Source organism: Panthera onca, chromosome E1 (assembly GCF_046562875.1).
Source record: "Panthera onca isolate mPanOnc1 chromosome E1, mPanOnc1 haplotype 2, whole genome shotgun sequence".
NCBI classification, from domain to species: Eukaryota; Metazoa; Chordata; class Mammalia; order Carnivora; family Felidae; genus Panthera; species Panthera onca.
The window spans coordinates 39771233-39791817 of NC_138352.1; the positions used below are offsets into that span (position 1 = coordinate 39771233).

Genomic DNA, 20585 nt, shown 5'->3' on the forward strand with positions numbered 1-20585 from the left:
AAAGAATTTTCAGACAGTTGAGGATGTAATATGGTGAGAAAGTGGCACTTGGGGACTCATTATCCCCTGAGGCAGAACATGCTGAAAAGATAAAGAACTGGTTCCAAGAAGTTTAGATCTAAATGGTACTGTAGTGAACAGCTCGTTAAGGATGGCAGGGCTTATCGGTAAACATATCCCCGATTTCATATAGCCAAGGATCAGGGGGGCCCCCTGTGCTATCCCACAGACCTCCCCAGGGCCTCCTCCTCGGAGGGGCAGAAGAGCCCAGCAGAGATCATAGCTCCCTCTTCTGTGCCCATCCCCCGACGCCTGCTCCTCGCATTGGATCACAGTGTTGATCTCCCCCACCACACCAGGAGATCCTTAATTCAACAAATTCCATCAATTTCTGCAGTTCTACACTTAGCATTTGTTGTGTGCTCTGAGGTCAGGTATTTCTCTTTGAATCCCTAACATGCCAGTCATGTGGTAGGTGTTCTCTAAATGTCTCAAAAATGAACATCTCCCAAAGGAGTGCTAACAGCTCACGTTTGCGGAATGCTGTGCCAGACAGGGTCCTAAGAGCTTTGCGTATTTTCACTCTCTGAATCCTCATTAGAAACTAGGAAGTAGGTACTCTTGGCACCTGGGGCCAAGGAGTTAAGTGGCTTGCCCAAGGACACACAACTGCTAAGTAGAGGAGCCAGGATTCGAATCCCAGCAGGCAGGCCTTCCGGGCAAGTGGCCCGAGGACAGGGACTATGGAATTAGTATCAGCTGCTCCGTGCACAGAGCTAGTAGCAGCTGGCTGGCTTGGGCCAGTGATGAGGTGCAGTGGGCATGGCCAGGATCCTAGTTTAGTGCAAACAGAAAATCCACGTCCAAAATCCCAGCCATACCCAGCATGTTTTAAATGGTAGCCCAAACCAGGTAGCCATAAGCAGGGAGCTGGCCGCGTGCCAGTCACCTGTCCCATGCCACTGCTGCTCTGCACTTTCTTCTGTTTCCTGGACTATTCAAAAAGTCAGACAACATTTGAGGTGGGCTAGCTGTGAAAGGAAAGCTGTGAAACCTACTGGCCCCTTCAAGCAGTTGTTGGCCCCAACAGGGGTTTGGAAAGGACTGAACTATATACATAAAATGATCTAGAGCGAACTACAGAATATCATACTGATTGCTGTTCTTAGGAACAACAATAAACCCATCTACTCAGTTGCCAGTATTCTCCCAGAGAAACAAACAAAAAAGACAGCATGTGGATTAGCCTGATCTTGGCATCAGGAGAGGGGGTGAGTCTAGAACCCCCAAGGGTTTGTGGGGGCCGAGAACTCAATGTTTGAGGATTTATCTGAGCAAAAGGCCATTTTACTAAAGAACAAGTTTGGGAGAGTCTTCTGAAAGTTCTCTCTTGGGGGCACAGCTCAATCGCACAGCCTTGAGGCTTTCAAAAGGCAGAACGAAGGTGTTTTTAGAATGAAGCCCAGGCCCCGCCATATTTCTGTAGTGCTTTCTGGGGTACCTGCAGGCCCAGTGGCTGTCTTTAACACCCAGGTGGGGGTGTGGCAGCAGGGTGGTATAGGAGTCTTGTGGTCAGAGAGCATCACATGTGACACCTTTCCTGCTCCATCCCGAGAGCAGCTCCAGCCACCGCCCAGCCCTGTATGAACAAGGCTCAGGTCACCTCCCTCTCTTTTTGGTTGGCACCAGGAGCTGTGAAACATGTCAGGCGATTTCTCTGCAGGTACACACAGAGACCCTCCCCACTCAGACCAGAACAGAGAGAAAACTGCAGGGGAAGGAGCACCTTAGCAGCAGGAGTATGAAAAATGAAGCGAATGCGACACGCGCCACCACTCGCTTTGGTAAATATTTTACAGATGCTGACTCCCAAGCTCTGGCAACCCCGAGACATGCACATCAGTCTGCCCCTGGGTAGGCTGCCACTCTTCACCTTCCCCAGCTTTCCCAGGGAGGCGAGAAGGACAGTTTTTAAAGATGCTGAGAAGCCCTGGTTCTCTGTGAAATTTCCCCTATGCTCTCTAGATGCCAATACGCTCACAATTCTTAGCCTGCTAAGAGGAAGCAGGGTTAGCAGAGGGGAAAAACAGAAGAGCTCAGAGTCCAAACACGGTCCCAAATAGAAGCAACTACGTACCGTTCTGGTCTTCAGCACCACACACTGCAAAGGAAAGAAAAAGAAGATGTCTGAATGTGTGATGGCATGACGAACGTCTCCAACCAGCCTGTCCTCACTTTGTGCTCGGACCGCTTCCCTGCTTGGGAGCCAGGCTGGCCAAGAGCCCAGCCAGACGCCCGCCCTCCTCGCTCACACGCTCAGAGCTCACACACAACTCCCGCTGGCGTATCCAGTCCAGTCTTGGTAAAAGGGATTCCACTGGTTTGGATGAACAACACTGCCAAGTAGGCAGGACCCTGCAGAGGCACAGTATCCTTTTCTATCACTTTTGAAGCAGCATTAACATCAAGAAGGAAGGAACAGTCAGCCAAGGAGTCTGGATGAGGTGCTCCCATGGGGCCATGTCCTATTCCCCAGGACATCACAACTCTACAGGGATTTTGGGGACAATCCCAGAGAGGAAAGTGAGTCTGTGAGCAGGTGACTAGTCAGACATCCTCAACTCTGATAAACTAGTGGGACAGGAGAGCCTGAAATCGGATCTCAACCACCAACAGCATGCACGGAATCAAAATGCTGATTGCAGAAGCTAAATCAGGTGGGGAGGAGAGGGCTCTGGGTGAAATTTTAGGAAAAGAGGAGTTTAAAAACAGCTGAATACACACTCCTCTTCCACAGGACTTCTCTGCCTTTCCTATGGCGTCCCTCATGAATCGATAATAGGGAGACGAAGTTCTTTCCCCAAATTCATTCAACCACAGGTCTAGATATTTTACTGGGCACTGCCTAAAACTGATGCCGTGTAGAATGCTTTGGGAAATGACTGCAGGGAAAGCCCACGATCAGGCAGAATAGATCTATTCCCCTGTACCACGTGTGCAGACGCACCTCATCTCCCAACTGCTCAGGAGGGTATTGCTGGGCGGGGTATGGCGGGGTGGGAGGGGGGGAGGGGGACACGTTGTGGGAAAGGCTATGGACTCCGTCCAGGATGCCTTCAGTTCAAATACAGGCTCTACAATAAAAGGATAATGCCAATCATGCCTATTTCGCAGACAGCTCTGAGGATTAAATCAATGTACACGGTGCCTAACCCGGTCCTGGCACTCAACTTCAAATGGCAGCTATTACTGGCCGGTGCAGATGCATAAGGTGACTCCTTCCTTGGCTAAAAGCACAGAAATCTAGTCAGGTCGGTGCCGTCAGGCTTTAGAGTGAGAGCAAGCAAGCAGTCCAGGTCCGTGTGCAGCTGCCGCGCAGCCGGCCCCTCACCCAGGTGCTGGAGGCCCTTCTGGTCCTTGTACAGCCGCGTCACCCTCTCCATCAGCTCCCACTTCTCACAGCAGCCCTTGTAGTTGACGAAGTTGCGCGCCAGGATCTCCTTCAGCTGCCGCACGGTCAGACCTTCAATGTCCTCCAGGTCGGTCAGGTCAGACAGAGAGGCCCTCCGGCCTGGGACGAAGCCGTCCTCTGAGTCGACAGACTGCAATGGCAACGGTGAGATCGGTGGGCTCAGCTCTTACCTCCCAAGCTCTCGCCAAGAGACCATACTTCTGGGCCCGACCTCAAGAAGTAAGTAGGAACAGAGGCAGGAAGAGGACCTGGCCTGATGCTTTGCTTTGCAAAAGAGCCCCCAGTCTCTTCCTGACCCACAGTCCTGGGCTCAGGCATGGCCAGCCCCAAACCCACCAACCAGTGTCATACAGGAGAAGGCGCACCGGTTTGAGTCACGCGGCCCTAATTTTGACTCCTCCACCGACCGATGCTAAACACCATCGAGCAAGTTGCTCGCCTCTCTAAGCCCGTCTTTCCCCTCCGTAAAGGAGAAATTGCCGTCCTGCCGCACAGGGTTCCTGTGAAGATTAAAGGTAGCAACACAAGAAACCACCAAGCATGGTGCTGGCCTTTCCCCTCTCCCCTGGAGTGAGTTCTGCTTCCCTCTGGAAGAGGCAGACTTCCCTGGCCAGCACTCCTCTGTACGCGACCTTGACCACAGCTTCGTGGCCCTGCTGGCTGTGCCCTCTGGACTGGCCCTGCCGTGGCTGAAGCCTGAACTCCGTCTCATCTTTCCTCCTGATTTTCTGACCTCCTTCTCCTGACAATAGCTACTGTGTGCTAGAAGCAGAAGAAAAGAACAACAAGATTTGCGCGGCAGCACCAGGAGCCTGCCCTCTGGCGACTTACAGAAAGGCAAGAGACTAGAAACAAAGGGGCCGCGAGGCTCCCTGGTCTCCACTGTGACCTCTCAACTCCTCACTTAACAACTGACGGCTTCCAAGGTTTATCTGGAACGCTAACACTAAGCTTCACCCCTGAAAACAGAATTGTAGGACTATCATCACAGGCTGATTCTTCACTTCTGAGTCCGCTGAGAGGGTCCCAATCACAGCCTGGCAACACCAGTGAAAGAACAAAGGCAAAGGCACAGACCCAAGCAGAGGCCCCACCTGGGTCTCATCCTCAGCAGGTGCTCTGGCTGTGCTCTCCGGGTAGACGGGTTCCTCTTGGTCCTGAGACACATGGCCATTGGCCTGTGGGAAGAGAAAGGTGCCATCACATCCACAGAGACGACCCAGGGATTTGCACAGCATGGGCCTCTTCCCAGCTCATACCATATCCAAACGTATTCCCATCTCCCCCGGAAATCTGGTGTCTCGAACCACAGCATTACAAAAGACTGCTCTTTAATACTGACTCTGTCGGGCGGAGAAACAATACAAATAGATTTCAACTCTAAAAGACAAGCAATGCATTACTTCTGCTCACCACCAGGGTGGCATTAGTGGCCACTCACCATCAATGTGATCTCAGCTTGAACAGTCCAAGTGAGGGGAGGACCACAGGTCCACTGCACTGCAGGCTGCTCTCTAACTGCCATCCAGGTTCTCCTTGACGCTGATCCCAAACTTCCCTTCCTGTAACTTCTACCCACCATCCTTGGTTCTACCCCTGGAACCAATGTCCACGATCTTCTCACAAATTGTTCACGTCATGTCTTCTCGCCTCCACACCATTATCTCCCTGGCTTCCTCATTTGACCCAGATGAGACTTTTTAGACCCTTATCACTCTGTTCCCTCTCTTCCATCCAGTCACCGCTCTTACATTCTAGAAATGTGCTCCGACCAGCAGTGCACACAATTACTAAGAGCTATCTTGATACCTGGTCAAAAATTACCTTAATGCACCAGAGAATCTATTAGCCTAAAACTATAAAGACAGATGTCTATGCTTAAGGAGTTTAAAATTCTAACTTCTCAAAAGGCTTTGTCAAAGAGTAGTTAAAACTGTGAGCCTCCTAGTTCCATCACCATTTTTTTTAATGTATATTTTGAGAGACAAAGAGAGAGAATAAGTGGGGAAGGGGCAGAGAGAGAGGAAGAGAGAATCCCAAGCAAGCCTGCACTGTCAGTAAGCAGAGCCTGACACGGGACTCAATCTCACAAAGTGGGAGATCAGGACCTGACCCAAAATCAAGAGTCAGATGCTTAACCAACTAAACCACCCAGGCACCCCACCCCACCCCCACATCACCATTTAAGCCACAACCCCCTTAACTAGAGCCTCTTCACCCACTGCTCCCTCCAAGCAAAGGCCCTGGTGTGAGCCAGGAGCAAACAGGTGTCTGAGCTCACAGGCCTTTCCTCCAGACTCTCAGAACAATAAAGGGACAGCCCAGGAAACCAGTCCCCCATGGCCCCAACCACTCATCCCAGATTACGATGCATGACATAGAGCTAATTAAGAAGAGGCCAATAACTACAATGGAAATGAAAAGTAAAAATCACCACCACCACCAAAAATGCCAGGTGGTGGTGAGATCACACATGTAGCATACACGTATGGGGATGCCCCCAAAACAGTATCTGGTTCTCCCTTAGCTTTACGTGGATGTGGTACCCACCAGTCTCCTGGAGTTACAAAGCCTTTCCGAGCCTAACCTCCTAAGTAGACAGCTTCTGTATGTCCTTTTTTTCCTAGAAAGAGAAACTGGAATCCATACTGCAAAGCATGCTCTTGTCTTTTCAGTTTGCCCACTGGCTAAATCAAAATCTATAACTAGTGTCTACCCACTATTTTGCTTATTCCACCCACTTCTATCCCTAGCAATGATGGCCAGGGTGCTAAGGGGAAGGGAAAGAAGCCTGGAGCGGACGCCATGGCAGATTTGCATCCTAGGTGCAGGTAGCCTGCACGAGTTACTTGACTTCCCATGTCTCTTCTCCTGGCTTGAAAACTGCAGATGTCACCAGAACAGGGGATGTGAGCTGTGACCTGCGGGTGCAGCCTGGAACTTCTGCTTAAGGGCAGGAAGTTAAGAACCTACTCCTTTCATGGAAAAACCCACCTGAAAGTTCTTTAGGGAACAGCAATTTCCTCAAGTTACTTTCCGGGCTCCCCATAAACAGGAGTGCTCAACCCAGCCAAGGGAGGAAGTCATACTAGGGGGTAAAACCTGCCAGGAGACAGAGCCCCAGTGTAGGGAAGAGTTAAACTCCAGCTGGGGAGAGGGCACACCACAGCCCCCAAGAGAGCTAAGTGAGTTTACTGCAGGTGAAGTAAGCCAGCACCCTGGCCTTTATGCCTCAGTGCCTGCCAGAGCTGAATCAGGGGCCCAGTCCCGGCGAAGGAGGGAGTCAGAAGCAAGAGGCAGCGGCCAGCCACGGCCTGCACAGGACCTAACACTAGTGCTAAGCCAGCTGTAAGAGGCTCCCAGGTCTTCAGACCCGCTGTCACACCAGCCAGTTCTCCAAAAATCCTGGTGAGAGCAAAAGTAGTCTGGGATCGCAAACCCCATTTCATCGATGAAGGCTCAAAGCTTGCCCAAGGTGACCAAAGAGTCAGTGACAGATTGGATATGGAAACCAGATCTTCTAGGTCCTAATGCCAGATAAATAAAAGGGTCACCGAGGCACTTCAGTGTATCTCTGGGGCGCCACCACTCCTGACACGCTGGGTAAGTGTACTGGCCTCGCTCTAACCCAGTAGCTGGTTTGCACATCTACCTTCCCTCTCACAGGGGCTTCCTGAAGGCACAGGCAGCTCTGTACTCCCCAGGCCTGGTTCACAGCTCCGCCAATGTGCTGCTCTTTGCCTGCTGTTTCTAAGCCCCCTGGGAGGATGCCAAGGCCACTTCCCATTCCATAGTATACCAACCACAACCTGACCCAAACGGTGACTGGCGAGAGAAGCAGCGACCGTGTCTGGGTCGCAGTGTTCCTCCGTTCTCCCTTCCCTCTCCATGTGCCTTTTCCTATGTGCCTTGTGACGGTTACTAAGGCACCGAGCTCCCCACCTGGCTAAGGAAGACTGATAACAAAGATAAGCAGGAGGGCAGTCTGCACAGGACTAAATTTGGAATTAACAGTTTTCTCACAATATTTCTGGAACAATGAGTTTTTAAAAACTAACAAGGATATATGTCTGTATTGAGAAAATACAAAAACCACAAAAATACCTGATGCTGTGCATTATCGTCTCTGAAAAAAACAAAACCGGGGTCTGATGTCCAGAAAACATGCCTGCATCAGTAGGCAGAAGGGACACTTAGCCTCGCGCCCACTCGCACACAGCGAGCAGGAGCGCGCATGGAGCCCCCTGACCTGCCGGGGGCGGCCGTGACCCGGTGCATACCTGCTGGGTTTCCTGAGCCTGGGCTGGGGGAACAGAGGTGGCCTGTGCGGACGAAGAGGCGAGGTGAGGCGAGGTAGGAGGTACCGTGCTGGCGCGAGGCTGGGTCAGGAAGGCCTGCTGCTCGGGGACATCCGCGGACAAGGTGGGCGCGCGAGTCCTGCCCTCCTGGGAGATTACGGGCTGCTGGCCAAGCACCAAGAACACCAGCTCCTCTTTCTCCCGGCACATTTCGGTGGAGGTGTCATGGAGGCTGAGATAGTCCCTGAGGTCCTTCACCTTCATCTTCATGAGCTCCTCCCGCCGAAAGGCCGTGGCTCGGAACCGCTGGCACAGAAGGCAGAGGCGGGGCCCATTTCCCACCTGGCTCGAACAGCTCAGGCAGAAATTCTTCTTGCAGTCCAGGCAGGTCTGCTGCTTAGAGCAAGAGGCAGCAGAAACCATGTCAGACTGAGGACAAGAGGGGTGGGATGGGGGCCTAGGGCTACATGCCCAGCAAGGCCTCCCCCAATCACTCCTACTTGTACTAAGCTACCTATTTTTTAGGCTATTTTAAAGTAGGCCCCGCGGCCCAACATGGGGCTTGAACGCACGTCCCCGAGATCCAGAGTCGGACGCTCTACCGACTGAGCCAGCCAGGCGCCCCAGGATGTGGGTGCCAGCTCCCTTTTTCAGGTTAAACACCACCCCCAGATGGCAGACCTCCCCCCCGCCCCGTATGCATCTGTGTATCCATGTACAGGATGCTACATTTATTATTCCAGTTGAGGCTTACTTTTTCATTGTACAGATAGAGAAACAGAGGTTACTAAGAATACCAGCTTTAGGGTCGGAAAAAAACCAACATTTTTATTTAGTCTCCCCCCTCCATTGTTTTCAAAAGTTTATTTATTTATTTTTTGAGAGACAGCACAAGCAGGGGAGGGGCACAGAGAGACAGAGGATCATAAGCATGCTCTGCACCATCAGCACAGAGCCCAACTCGGGACTCGATCTCACAAAGCTGTGAGATCATGACTTGAGTGGAAATCAAGAGATGGACGCTTAACTGACTGAACCACCCAGGTGCCCCTCTCCCCCATTTTTTATGGTGTCACCTTGGGTGTGTAACTTAGCCTCTCTAGCCCTCAGTTTCCTCATCTGTAAAATGGGGCAGTAATAGTATCTACTTCATATGACCGTTGTATAGTTAAGAGAGAATGCATTTAGCATACCTGACACATGATTCTTCAATAAGTGTTAACTCTTTTAATTATTATTTCTAGGAAATGGGAGATAATTTTGAGAGCCAGGATTCAAACTCTGAACTACGATTCTTTCTACTTTACTGCTGAGAAAAGAAAGCAAATGCATGTGTATGATGGTGGTTACTACTATTATTAATTAAATTTACTGAGAGGCCACGATGTGCTAGGGCCTGTCATTTAATTCTCAAAGCAACCCCGCAAAGCACTACTGTATCGCTGTATTATGTATTAATGTACATAATCATTAATCAATCATTATTAACAGGCCTCCCTGTTTCACCAAGCAGGCGAGGCCCAGAGAAATTAAGCACTGTACTCGAGGGCAGGCAGGGAACAGCAGAGCTGGGACTCACACTGCAGGCCTGTCCATGTGGAATGTCCGCAGCCACGCCTGTTGCACCAGGCCATGCTGCCTAACTCAGTCCCGGTCAAGCCTACAGCAGGACCTAGTCCAGGGCCTGGCTCTCCATCTCCAAACCCCACCCAGGAAGGCCCAGAGTGCTGGCAATCCAGAGAAGCACGGCAGCATATCCAAGGCAAATACTCAGACAGCTACAGGGGCCCCCCAGACGCGATTAGGGAGCTCTCATCTGCGCAAGTGCAGAGTGTCCCAGCCGCACGACGAGAGCACCTAGCAGGTAGGAGGTACTGCATGGCAGCAGCCTTTCCCCTAACGGCAGACCACACAGCACACAAGGGCTTGCTCAACTCACAGGAAGCAAATCCTCAGCCTCTCGCCCTACAGGCTGAGCCAGCACAGCGACATCTGACTGAGCTCTGTCCCAGCCAAGAGCAGGCCACACTCCCACGGTAGAGGTAATCCGTGGGCACGCTGGCATGGCCCTGGAAGCACACACTAGTCCTCTAAAGAAATTAAAAACTTTTCATCCTCTGGTGACTTGAGCATTAACTAAATATTTCTGTTCCCTCTCTTCTAAATATAGAAAGCTGAATTCAAACTTGCAAGAATGCCCGAGAGACTTAGGTTCTCCTAGGCGAGATCAGATACCCCTGTGCAGGCTGAAGAAGGCTCCAAGTGGCATTCGTGTCATAAAGGGAAACGGGCATGTCTACCACCCAGTTTTGACCACTCATACTTAGAAGGTGTTTTGAAAGGACATATATCCAGCTCCCTCACTCTCTACAGTCATAACCAGACAATAAAATGGTCAGAGCCCAAGTTAAAAGGACACATGGCTGCATAAGCATCATAACAGTCCTGAAACCTGTAGCCACTCAGGTAGAAAATAGATGTTTTGGGGTCCTGGGGGGTTCATTTAGATCTAAAGCTTTTCTATTGGGAAATGAAATACGTTTACGATGACTGATCATGAAATGACGAGGCTTTGGTGTCATAAAGCTGCAGGTCCTGACGTGGAACATTACTTAAGTCAATGCAGTTTGACAAGACCTAGCCTGACGCGATTAAAAAGCCCTGAGTTGCTCAATCAGCCAGATCTAAACAACTCTGTATTTCTTCAAATGTGCCCAGCTTATTGAATTATTGGATGCAAGATCAGAATGCAAAGGCAGCCACCCAGCTTCTCCATATCCCCCTGCTCGCAGGGGACTCTCAAGTCAGCCGGCATCTGAAACACCCCCTCAAGGAGTGAGACAGCCTCCAGGCTAGCATACCAGCCTGCAGAGCCAGGACAGAACAAAGGGAAAGGAGAAAACGGCTGTCAACAAACGTGGGCAGAATGAGCAAAGGCAACACGTGTGTATAAATTCTAGCAAACCCTGCAAACCAACTGAGTAACAAGGAAGCATGAAAGATGAGTTAGCGGAGCCAACGTCCCTGCAAAATTGCCAAGAGTACAGCACCTCCAGGCAGGCACCGCCCTTCAAGGGATGCCCGGCATGGTGGGGGGGGGGGGGGGGGGGCGGGTCGCTCTCCTTGGCTAATCTGCCCTTCTGTTATTCCTCCCCACTCCCCGTGCACACTCCCTGGCACAGGTGAGACAGCCCCTCCTCCGCACCAGCCTTCCTATGGGCATTTCTCCCTGCAGCCCACTGCGGGGGGAAGAGGACAGCCTGAGGAGTGACACAGTTAGGATTCATTCCTGGCAGGTCCCTTCCTCGCTAAGGGAACTTGTACAAAATAAGTAAGTTCCCAGGGCATCAGATTCCTCACCTGTAACGTCAGAAGGTCAACCCACCTCTAAGGGTTACTGAAAGCATTACATGAGGTCATGCATAGGAAACCTTAGCATAAGGTGGGCACTCACAAAAAAAGGTAACACAGTCACCTTTTATTCCCTTCCCCCTTTGCCTTATCTCTGAGCTTCTGCCAGTACTCTGAGATCCCAAGATCTCTTCCAGTTTCTAAGTATGACCTCCTCCTCCGCAGCCTCCCCTAACTGGTCCAACTAAAGAGGCTGGGCACCAGCCCCCCCCCCCCTTTCCAAAACGGTCGGGGCCCCTGCCAAACTACGCATGGGTATTGCCAATACAGAGGAGGTTTTTGGCTTGGGGCAAAACATTTGGCTTGTCATCCCTCTCTAGGACTAAAAACTCTAAGGCAGGGGGTACAAGCTATGTTCTCTCCAGATAGTCCTGAATGTTATCTGTGCATTGTACTGGATGAGTATTCAGAAGATACTGACCACAATGAAGAAAAGAAAAACAGCAGGATCCTCGTAATCATTTCCTTTCAACCAACTTCTAGAAAACACGTTTTAAAAGCCTGTGGTTGTTATTTGCCAAGCCCTAAAGATATGAATGCTGATCCACTTAAGAAGGAAGTTACAAATGAAAAATTCTCTTAGGAGAAAACATCCTTAATATTCACAAAATCCATTGTGAATTACACAAAATTAATTCTTATTTTTGTGGCAAGACATCGTACCACTAGCCATCTTTTTCCGTTCAAATTGGAACTTTTCTTCCTCTCATACCCCCAAAAGCTCTTTTTGCTACAGAAGCTTTCTCCTTATCTCTTTGATCTCTTTGATCTCTTTGGTTCCTCTGTTCAAAATCTTTCTTGTGCTTCCTTGCTATCTGGTGACAAGCTCCTTCCAGCGGAAGTCATGGCCTTTCACCATCTGATCCCAGTGTGGTCCACCCTAACTCCTCGAGCATCCTGCACTCTGGCCAAACAGGCCACTCACAGTTCCCAAACACACCTGGCACTTGCCCCACCTCTGGTGTCTTTACTTCAGCCGCTGCTTTGCAGATCAATAAACCTTTCATCCAGCTAGAATTATCTGGTGTCTCAATTTACCAGCAATGCCTGATTCCCTAGTACATAACTTGCACAGTTGCTATGAGGGCCTCCTTAGTCAGCCAGGGAGCTCCCCGAGGGAAAGGCCGACTCAGCTCCGTCTCCACAAACCTGTAACCTCTAGCTGCGAGCACACTGCTGCAGCAGCAGAGTTGGGCCCTCAATGAAAATCTTCGGCATGGAATTACCAACCACGAAGTAATGAAAGCAGAAACTCTCCAGCCTACTTCCTCCTTTACAAACTGCTCGCAACTCAACTGCCTAGTCATTCATTCATTTATAAAATCATATTGCCTATGACTGCATGTCAGTCACTGTTCTACTAGCACTGGGGACAAAGTTGCAAACAAAATCAACAGAATCCCCGTCCTGTGCTCCACCTCTGAAGATGGGCCATGCACAAACATTTACGTCAGGTGGAAACAGGCACCATACACAAAAATGAAGCCTCCTCCCACGTTCACCTACCTGCCATTCTCTCTTCTCTGGGGGCAGTTTCCTTGCTCACTCATTCTCTTTTCTGGCTCAGAAATGTCAGGAAGTCGCCAGATCCCTTGGTTCTCTCAACATGCTTTTCGACACGCTTAGTGTGCTGGTGCCCGAGCTGATCACCATCACTGCACTCTCTGCTCCCCTCCACTCACCTTCCACAGGGTATAACTGATGTTTTCAAGAAAAGGTCACACAAACCTAGAGCAAATTCACGCAGCCTCACTGAAACAAATGTCTTTCCTGTTCCAAAGGAACAGGAAGTTACTTTGCCACTTCTTCCCGCAGTTGTTCCCAGCATTTCTTGTTGAAAACAGCAAGGTCTTGGACTATCCAACAGACTCTAGTTGCACCTGAGGAGTCCTGGAAACTACTGACTACCTTAAACAGAGAGAGCAATTTCTTCATCTCTAAAATGGGAACAAACAATAGCACACGTTTCATAGGCTGTGTTAAGGGGTCAAAAAGGGAACGCATTTGAAACACCAAGCTCAGTGCCCGGCAGGTGACAAGCAGCCCATGGGCCTCCTGCCCATCTCGCTTTGGCTCCCGAACCCACCCCACCGTCTCCATCACTAAGAGGACTCCCAGCTCCTTCTAGTCTCCGCATCGGCCTCCGTCCAAGGACTCGACCTTCCAGTCTAAGTGTAAGGGGAACAGCGCCGCAGCCACTGAACCACAGCTCCCTGGCCACCTGCAGTGGCCTCTCTGGTGGCATTCTAGCAGTGACCAGGGCGGCCAAGCAAATCACAGCAAAGCTCTGCTGAGGGCCCACCTTCGCTGCAGTGGAGGGTAAGCAAAACACAACCTACGAGGCAAAATGCCAGTCCTCCTCCACCTTATGGGGACAAAAGGGTGGTCAGCGCTACAGGAATTCTCTGACGTGCTGAATGTCTTCTGGGAGGCAGCTTGGGAATTCAAAGAGCTGGGTGTGAATCCTGGCTCTGCCCTCTACTAACCACATGATCTTGGGGCACTACCTAAGTGGAGGGAAAAGATGGAGTCGTTCAATCCCTCTTACGCCATCTGCCAGGAACTTGACAGTCTCCTTCTTAACAGTTAAACTCTAAAGCCTCAGTTTCTCATTTGTAAAATGGGAGTTTCGGGACCCTGAAACCTCTATCACAGAGACACTGCGAGGATGAAATGAAACCAAAACATCCACACAGCTCACAGCAGACCCTGGCATACAGCACGTGGCTTAAAAAGTAGCTCTTCCTCTCAAAGTCCCCATCAGCGCCATTCTAACATCACATCCAGGGCTGCAAACCGCCTGCTCTGCAGAAGAATGCAGGAATTCCCAGGTCAGGGTTCACCTTCAGCCCCGGCCATGCTTGACAGAGGAGAATAGGCCGCCACTGAGCCCTAACCAGGGACGCCCGCACCCAGGCACAACTCCCCAGCCACTGGTCTCCCCTGCTGCTTGCTAATCTGGAAAACATGATGACTACCGCGCACGGCCAGTGAAGTCGCTACAGTAAAGGAGCCCCAGTCTTTGTCCTGTCAGGGTCTTGATGTACCTGAGATGTCCTCGGCACTGCAAGTGATAAAAAGAACAAGTTAATCTGCGGCCGGGCTTTTTATGACGACAGCGAATGAAGGGAGTAACACTGAGTGCCTGCTCCGTTCCAAGCATCATGCTGGACGCCCCTGGTGGCCTAACCATTTTATTCTCACAACACTGTCCGATGCGTATGACTATTACACCCCCATTTTAGAGATGGGGGGGAAAGAATCTCCAGAAAAGTTAGGTCATATGGCTTGTAAGCAGCAAAGCTGACATCTGAATTCAGGCCTGTCTGGCTCCAAATCTACGCTGAGATGCTCTGCTTTGGGCTAGTTTTTCTTTAACAATCTTGTGAAGGGATCAGGTGTGGGTTATGGGATCAGGCAACGGCAAGGCGACAGGCATTACGGAGGGGTCGGCAGGCTTGCCCGAGGACCTGAGGCTGTAGCGGCCCAGCGGGCTGTGAAGTCAACACTCACCTTCCTGGCCATGTTCGCGAAGTGGGCCCCGCAAGCCTTGCAGCTTGGTTCCGAGCCTGTAGGGGAGGGGAAGGAGCTGTACCCAGGGTTGGAATAGGCCTGCGTCCTGGCTCCCTGGGGCGGGGGGACCTCCTCAGGCTGTCCATCCAGGCAGAACCAGTTGCAGCAGGTTGCCCACATGATAAAATCTGGTGCGAGGGAGGAAGGGGAAAAGGGTCAGAGTTAAGACACACCTCTACTGCATTCCCCCATTCCCGAGGGCACAAGTGAGCCAGGATACTCAATCCACACCTGCTGCCAGAGTTGAGCGTCGAGGTGAAGACATGTTTTCAGGGGCCGTAGGTTTCTCGCCACCTCCTGCTTCACCAGTGGCCATTGCACACAAGACAGACGCCTGATCTACCAGGACGACACGGACGGCCGAGATGGCACCCTACCTTTGAAAGGTTGCTGAGCTATGTTTTGGTTTAATCTGAGACCTGACTTCAAGTAAAGAACTGCCTTAGCAATCGTAAGTGACCTAATACCCACTTTATTCAGGAAGATGAATTTGCTCCTAGAGCTCAGATAGATAGAACTTTATCAGGGGCGCCAGTGTGGCTCAGTGAGTTAAGTGTCTGACTCGGATTCAGCTCAGGTCATGATCCCATAGTTTGTGAGTTCAAGCCCCACATCAGGCTCTGTGCGGACAGCTCGGAGCCTGCTTAGGATTCCCTCTCTCCCTCTGCTCCTCCCCCGCTTGCGTTGTCTCTCTCTCTCTCTCTCTCTCTCTCTCTCTCAAAATAAACAAAAGTTTTTTTTTAACTTAAAAAAAGAAAGGACTTTATCATACATGCACATGCACACACACAAGTATAATCCCATATTCACAATGACCATGGAGAGGAACTATTATTATTTCCTTCAGAGATGAGGCAACCCAGGCTCAAAGAAGTCAAGGTCACCCAGCTAATATACAGAGAACTGAGATTCTGAAAACCCAGGTCTTCTGACTCTAAACCTAACGTTCTTTTCCTGTACCATGCCACCCACCTTGATTTCCCCTCTGCCAGCCAGCAGAGCAAACTGCTCTGACGTTTGTTCTTCCAGTCCTTCCTAAACCTCTCTCCCAGCAGCTTAAACAGTTTGTTGCACAGACATTCTTACCCTCTATTTTCTGCCACTAAAGCATAAATTCCTTGAGGGCAGGGATGACTTCTTAGTCACGTGTATACTGTATCCTAGCAGTGTCCTGCACACAGAAGACGCTCAACCAATGTTTGTAACCTTGCTGAAGAGGTGCCTCTATGGGTTTATTAAGAAATTCTGGAATATTATTCCCATTTAACATATCAAATAGGGGTGCTCCTTTGTCCAAAGGAGTAGATTTTTTTTTAAGTTTATTTATTTTTGAGAGAAAGAAAGAGTGTAAGTGGGGAAGGGGCAGAGAGAGAGAGAGAGAGAGAGAGAGAGACAGAGGGAGAGGGAGAGAGAGAGAGACAGAGGGAGATAGAGAGAGAAAGAGAGAGAATCCCAAGCAGTCTCCACACCACCAGTGCAGAGCCCAATAAGGGGCTCGAACTCACAAATGGCTGGATCGTGACCTGAGCCAAAGTCGGATGGATACTTAACTGATTGAGCCACCCAGGCGCCCCTGATTTTCTTTTTTAATTTTAGAGAGAAAGAGTGAGAGGGAAAGAGAGAGAATCCTAAGTAGGCTCCATGCTCAGCATGATGCAGGGCTCAATCCTACAACCGTGGGATCATGACCTGAACTGAAATCAAGAGTCGGACGCTCAGCCGACTGAGGCACCCAGGCACCCCAAATGCTTTAAGTAGGCTCCACACCCAGCACGGAGCCCAGTGCGGGGCTTGAACTCACAACTGAGATCAAGACCTGAGCTGAGATCAAGTTGCTTAAGCGACTGAGCCACCCAGATGCTTAAGATCACAGAACAAAGAAGATCCAATCCCTCAAATGTCAGAATAACCTAAAGTTGCAAAAGGGTCCCCTGAAATGCCAAGCATTGCCGTGATGAAGTAAGAGTGTGCTTTTCTTAGTACACCAAGGCAGTCAATATGGACATTTTGAGCCTGAACTCTCTGCCTACAGAAATAATAAATGAAACATTTAGTGTTACTACTCAATAATCAGGTCACACAGAAGAATGGTACCTTCTGCTCTGCCTCCTGACTCATGAAAAGTGCCTTTGTAAATCATAGTTCAAACATGTGCTAAGCTGGGAAGTACTAACAGTAAGAAGCCAACTGGTTCAAGCTTGGTCATCTCACAGAGGAAAAGACAGAGGCCCAGCAGGAGGATTCACTTCCTGGTTCACACAGCTATAACCTTAGGTCTCCTGACTACTCTAGGGCCTTCTTAGCTTCTAGCATTTCCCAATACTCCTGATGGAGAATTCATTCCCTTTTGCAGGCATGTCTGATTCACATCCGCCTCCTCCCACCCCCCACCCCCCTCCCTCCCCTGAGAACAGGGACCATGACAGTCAGCCAGTGCCCAGCAGATAGATAGCTCAACAAAGACTACAGGATGAATCACACACGGTATTTAAACTTTAACTAATCGCATTCACTCCATTTCCTACACATCAAACACCTTGGTCTCGGCCTAGTACTTGTCCAAGGCCTCTCAGTTCCTAGAAAAGTCTTAACTGCAATGAACAGTTCACATGGAAAAATAAAATGAGAAACAGTTAAATAAATGAGTTCTGTGTTGGCAAGATAATGGCGCTAACAGCAGAGTGGCCCCTCTGAAAGAGGGGTTGTACGATTCTCTCAATCACCTGGACAAGAGCATCTGGGACCATGTGTTGTAATGCAAGGAATGCAGGATCTGGAACCAAAAGACCTGGGCCCAAGCCTTGCTTTACTACACCTGCCTCTAGTAAGTCCTACCTTTCTGTTCTTCCTTTTTCTCACCTGGACATTCTCTGGGCTGAGAGCCACTAAACAAATATCAGTCGTTGCTACGAGCATTATAACAATAGCTCAGCCACGATTTCTCTGGCAAGGTTCAGATTAAAAAGTAAAACTAGAGATTTCCCCCACAATTACCATTGGCTTTCTGGGCTATCCTAAAAAGGGATATGGACATCTGTGACAAAATTAGCAGAAGGGGTCAAGTAACTGAAGGGGGTGGGGGCAAGGCGAGGATCAGCGCAGCCCGGCTGTGGGTGGTCTGCAGCTTTGGTCAGAATCTCCACTCCCCCACGCAACCTTTATGGAAGCCAGTGCCTTGCTGTTTCCAGTGCTAGGCAGGTAAAGGGAGAAATCTGACCCTCGAGGGGCTCACAGTCTGGCAGGGGAACAAGAAATGTAAAAGCAGGGGTGCCTGGCTGGATCAGTCAGTAGAGCACATGACTCTTGATCTCTGGGTGGTGAATCCGAGCTCCATGTTGGGTGTAGAGATTACTTAAAATCTTTTTAAAAAGATAGAAAGAAATGTAAAGCCAAAGCTAGAAATTTCAGGGTGCTCAGTGCTTTAACAGAGGTTCCTACAGCATACGGGAGGCTACAAAGATACAATCAACTCCCCAGGGGTGGAGGGATGACCAGAGAAGACTTCTCCAGTGAGACGCCACACATATCCTGCTGTTAGAGTAACTGGCCCAGAGTAAAAAGAATTTGCAAGAAAGAGCAAACTGCATGCAACATGGCATTAAAGAAACCACAAAATGGGGGTGCCTGGGTGGCTCAGTCTGTTAAGCATCCGACTTCAGCTCAGGTCGTGATCTCATAATTTGTAAGTTCAAGCCCCGCTTGAAATGGGCAAGCTGTGCTGATGGCTCGGAGACTGGAACCTGCTTCAGATTCTGTATCTCCCTCTCTCTCTTTGCCCCTTCCCCGCTCGTGCCGTCTCTCTCTCTGTCTCTCAAAAATAAACAAACATTAAACATTTGTTTTAAATAAAAAAAATACAAAAAGAAACTACAAAATGTTCAGTAGGGTCAAGAGTAAGGGTGGGGTGTGCAGCAGGCAAACGAGCAGCCACTAAAGAAGGAATCTGGACTTTATCCTGCAAGTAATGGAACACGGTGAGGGGTTCAGGCAAGCAGGTTTTCTAATCTTATTTACATTTTAGAGTGGGCACTCTGCCGGTAAGCAGCCTGGGGAACAAGCCTGCAAGGGGAAGGCTAGGAGCAGGATGCTGCTATAGTACAGTCAAGACACGAGGACACGGGCCTAAGAGAAAGGCAGACAGATCTCTGATGAACTCGTGGGATGCGTCAGTGAACAGAAGCAGTGGGAGAATGGGGAGAGAAAGCAGTCTTGGACGAATCCTGGGGGTCTCTGAAAAAAAACAACAGGACACGGTAGAATCCTTAACTGTAATGAGGGACAAGGCCCTCAGGAGGAGGCATGTGTCTGTGTGAAGGCAGGGGGCAGTTAAGACGACAAGTGGGGTTTTGTACCCAGGGGACTTGCTGATGGACACAGCACACAGGAGCACAGTCCTGGTTGAGGAGGAAGGTCTGGGAATCCTCAGCCTGCTGGAAGCATGACAAGCCAGAACGGGGCAGAAGACTGAATTAGACAGTGGGGGGTCAGAGAGGGTGGCCAGGGAGTGCCCCGGGGAAGACCCGACCTAAAGGGCTAGTGGAGGAAAACCATCACAACAGTGGAAGGAAGAATGCTCAAAGGTGGGTGATCTGGGGGCACCTGGATGGCTCAGTCGGTTAAATGGCTGACTTTAGCTCAGGTCATGATCTCACGGTTCACGAGTTAGAGCCCCGCGTTGGGCTCTGTGCTGACAGCTCAGAGCCTGGAGCCTGCTTCGGATTCTGTGTTTCTGTCTCTCCCTGACCATCCCCTGCTCACGCTCTGTCTCTCTCTCTCTCTCAAAAATAAATTTAAAAAAACAAACAAAAAACCAAAACTAAACAAAACAAACAAATAAAAACAAAGGGGGGGGGGGGGACCTGGGAGAGGGTTGTGTTTCAGGAAGAAATGATCGATGCTGTCAAATGACCCGGAGAGTAGAACGCATGGAATACAAAATGTCCAATGGACCCAGGCCCCAGTTTCAAGAAAACGTGAATGTGTTCTTCATCCGAGCAGTTAAGGAAGAGAGAACCTGATGGCTAACCACAGGTCAGACGTGAGGAAGAGCCAGGCCCTATTCTCTGAAGAAACTTCTGGCCATGAAGGGAAGAGAGAAGGCCAGAGCTAAAGAGGATACAGGTTACTAACACAAGACAGAGAAATGCAGAGACTGCAGGAGACCCCCAAAGAGGAAGAGGTTACAGGGGAAGGGAAGCTGGCAACACAAGGTGGGAGTCAGGGCCAGGAGGAGAAAGAAAGACTGGGGGTGGGCGGGGAGGAGAAAGGTCACCTCTTTCACCAGAGACTGGAAGCAAGGGGAGACAGATGTCACCAAAGATAAGCTGCCAGCAGACAAAGGTGAACGGATGAAGTAAAAAGACAAGGGGGGGGGGTGTTAACCACAAGAAGAAAACAAACTTTTCCTTCGCACAAGGAATCTGCACGTTGCAATTTTTTCTGAGAGCCAAGGACTTTGCCACACGATGGGTAGGCCTGCACAGCAAGGCGTGATCAACAGGAAAACAGCCAGAAGGCCAGCCAGCTGTAGAGTGTTTAAATTCCTGTGCTTTCCCAAGCACTTAGGGAGCACCAGCGCCGTGCTGGGCACTGGGAATACCAAAAGTGAGGTCGACTAGGTCCTTGCCCCCAGGGGACTCTGGGCCCAATGAGGCACAACTATACAGCTCAACTCGGCCATCCTGACAGAAGAGCTAAGAAAGGTCTTCCTCAGTCGAGAACCAAGACAATCTATCTTCCACGGCGGTATTTTCATTCTCTCAACTTTGGTTCTAATCTTAGCTGCCTCCTCTGAAGAGCTGTGAAAGAAAAGCCATCAGCCTATCCAAGTA

The 20585-nt window shown here is 50.1% G+C and overlaps 1 protein-coding gene across 11 annotated transcripts in view; it reads right to left on the reverse strand.

The window, feature by feature from the left end:
* Positions 1 to 20585, reverse strand: part of RFFL (ring finger and FYVE like domain containing E3 ubiquitin protein ligase) — a 67673-nt gene that overhangs the window by 4515 nt on the left and 42573 nt on the right. For 6 of the 11 annotated variants that reach the window (XM_060646690.3, XM_060646689.3, XM_078437474.2 and 3 more), the window contains 5 exons: positions 14695 to 14882; positions 7753 to 8166; positions 4567 to 4650; positions 3392 to 3602; positions 2138 to 2161 (listed from right to left, as the gene is read on the reverse strand). In XM_060646690.3, the coding sequence (XP_060502673.1) occupies positions 2138 to 2161; positions 3392 to 3602; positions 4567 to 4650; positions 7753 to 8166; positions 14695 to 14874 (913 nt within the window). In that variant the 5' untranslated portion in view covers positions 14875 to 14882. Of the gene's footprint in view, positions 1 to 2137; positions 2162 to 3391; positions 3603 to 4566; positions 4651 to 7752; positions 8167 to 14694; positions 14883 to 14985; positions 15094 to 20585 lie in introns of those variants that run through there. The other 5 variants (XM_060646683.3, XM_060646684.3, XM_060646685.3 and 2 more) reach the window with 4 other exon arrangements.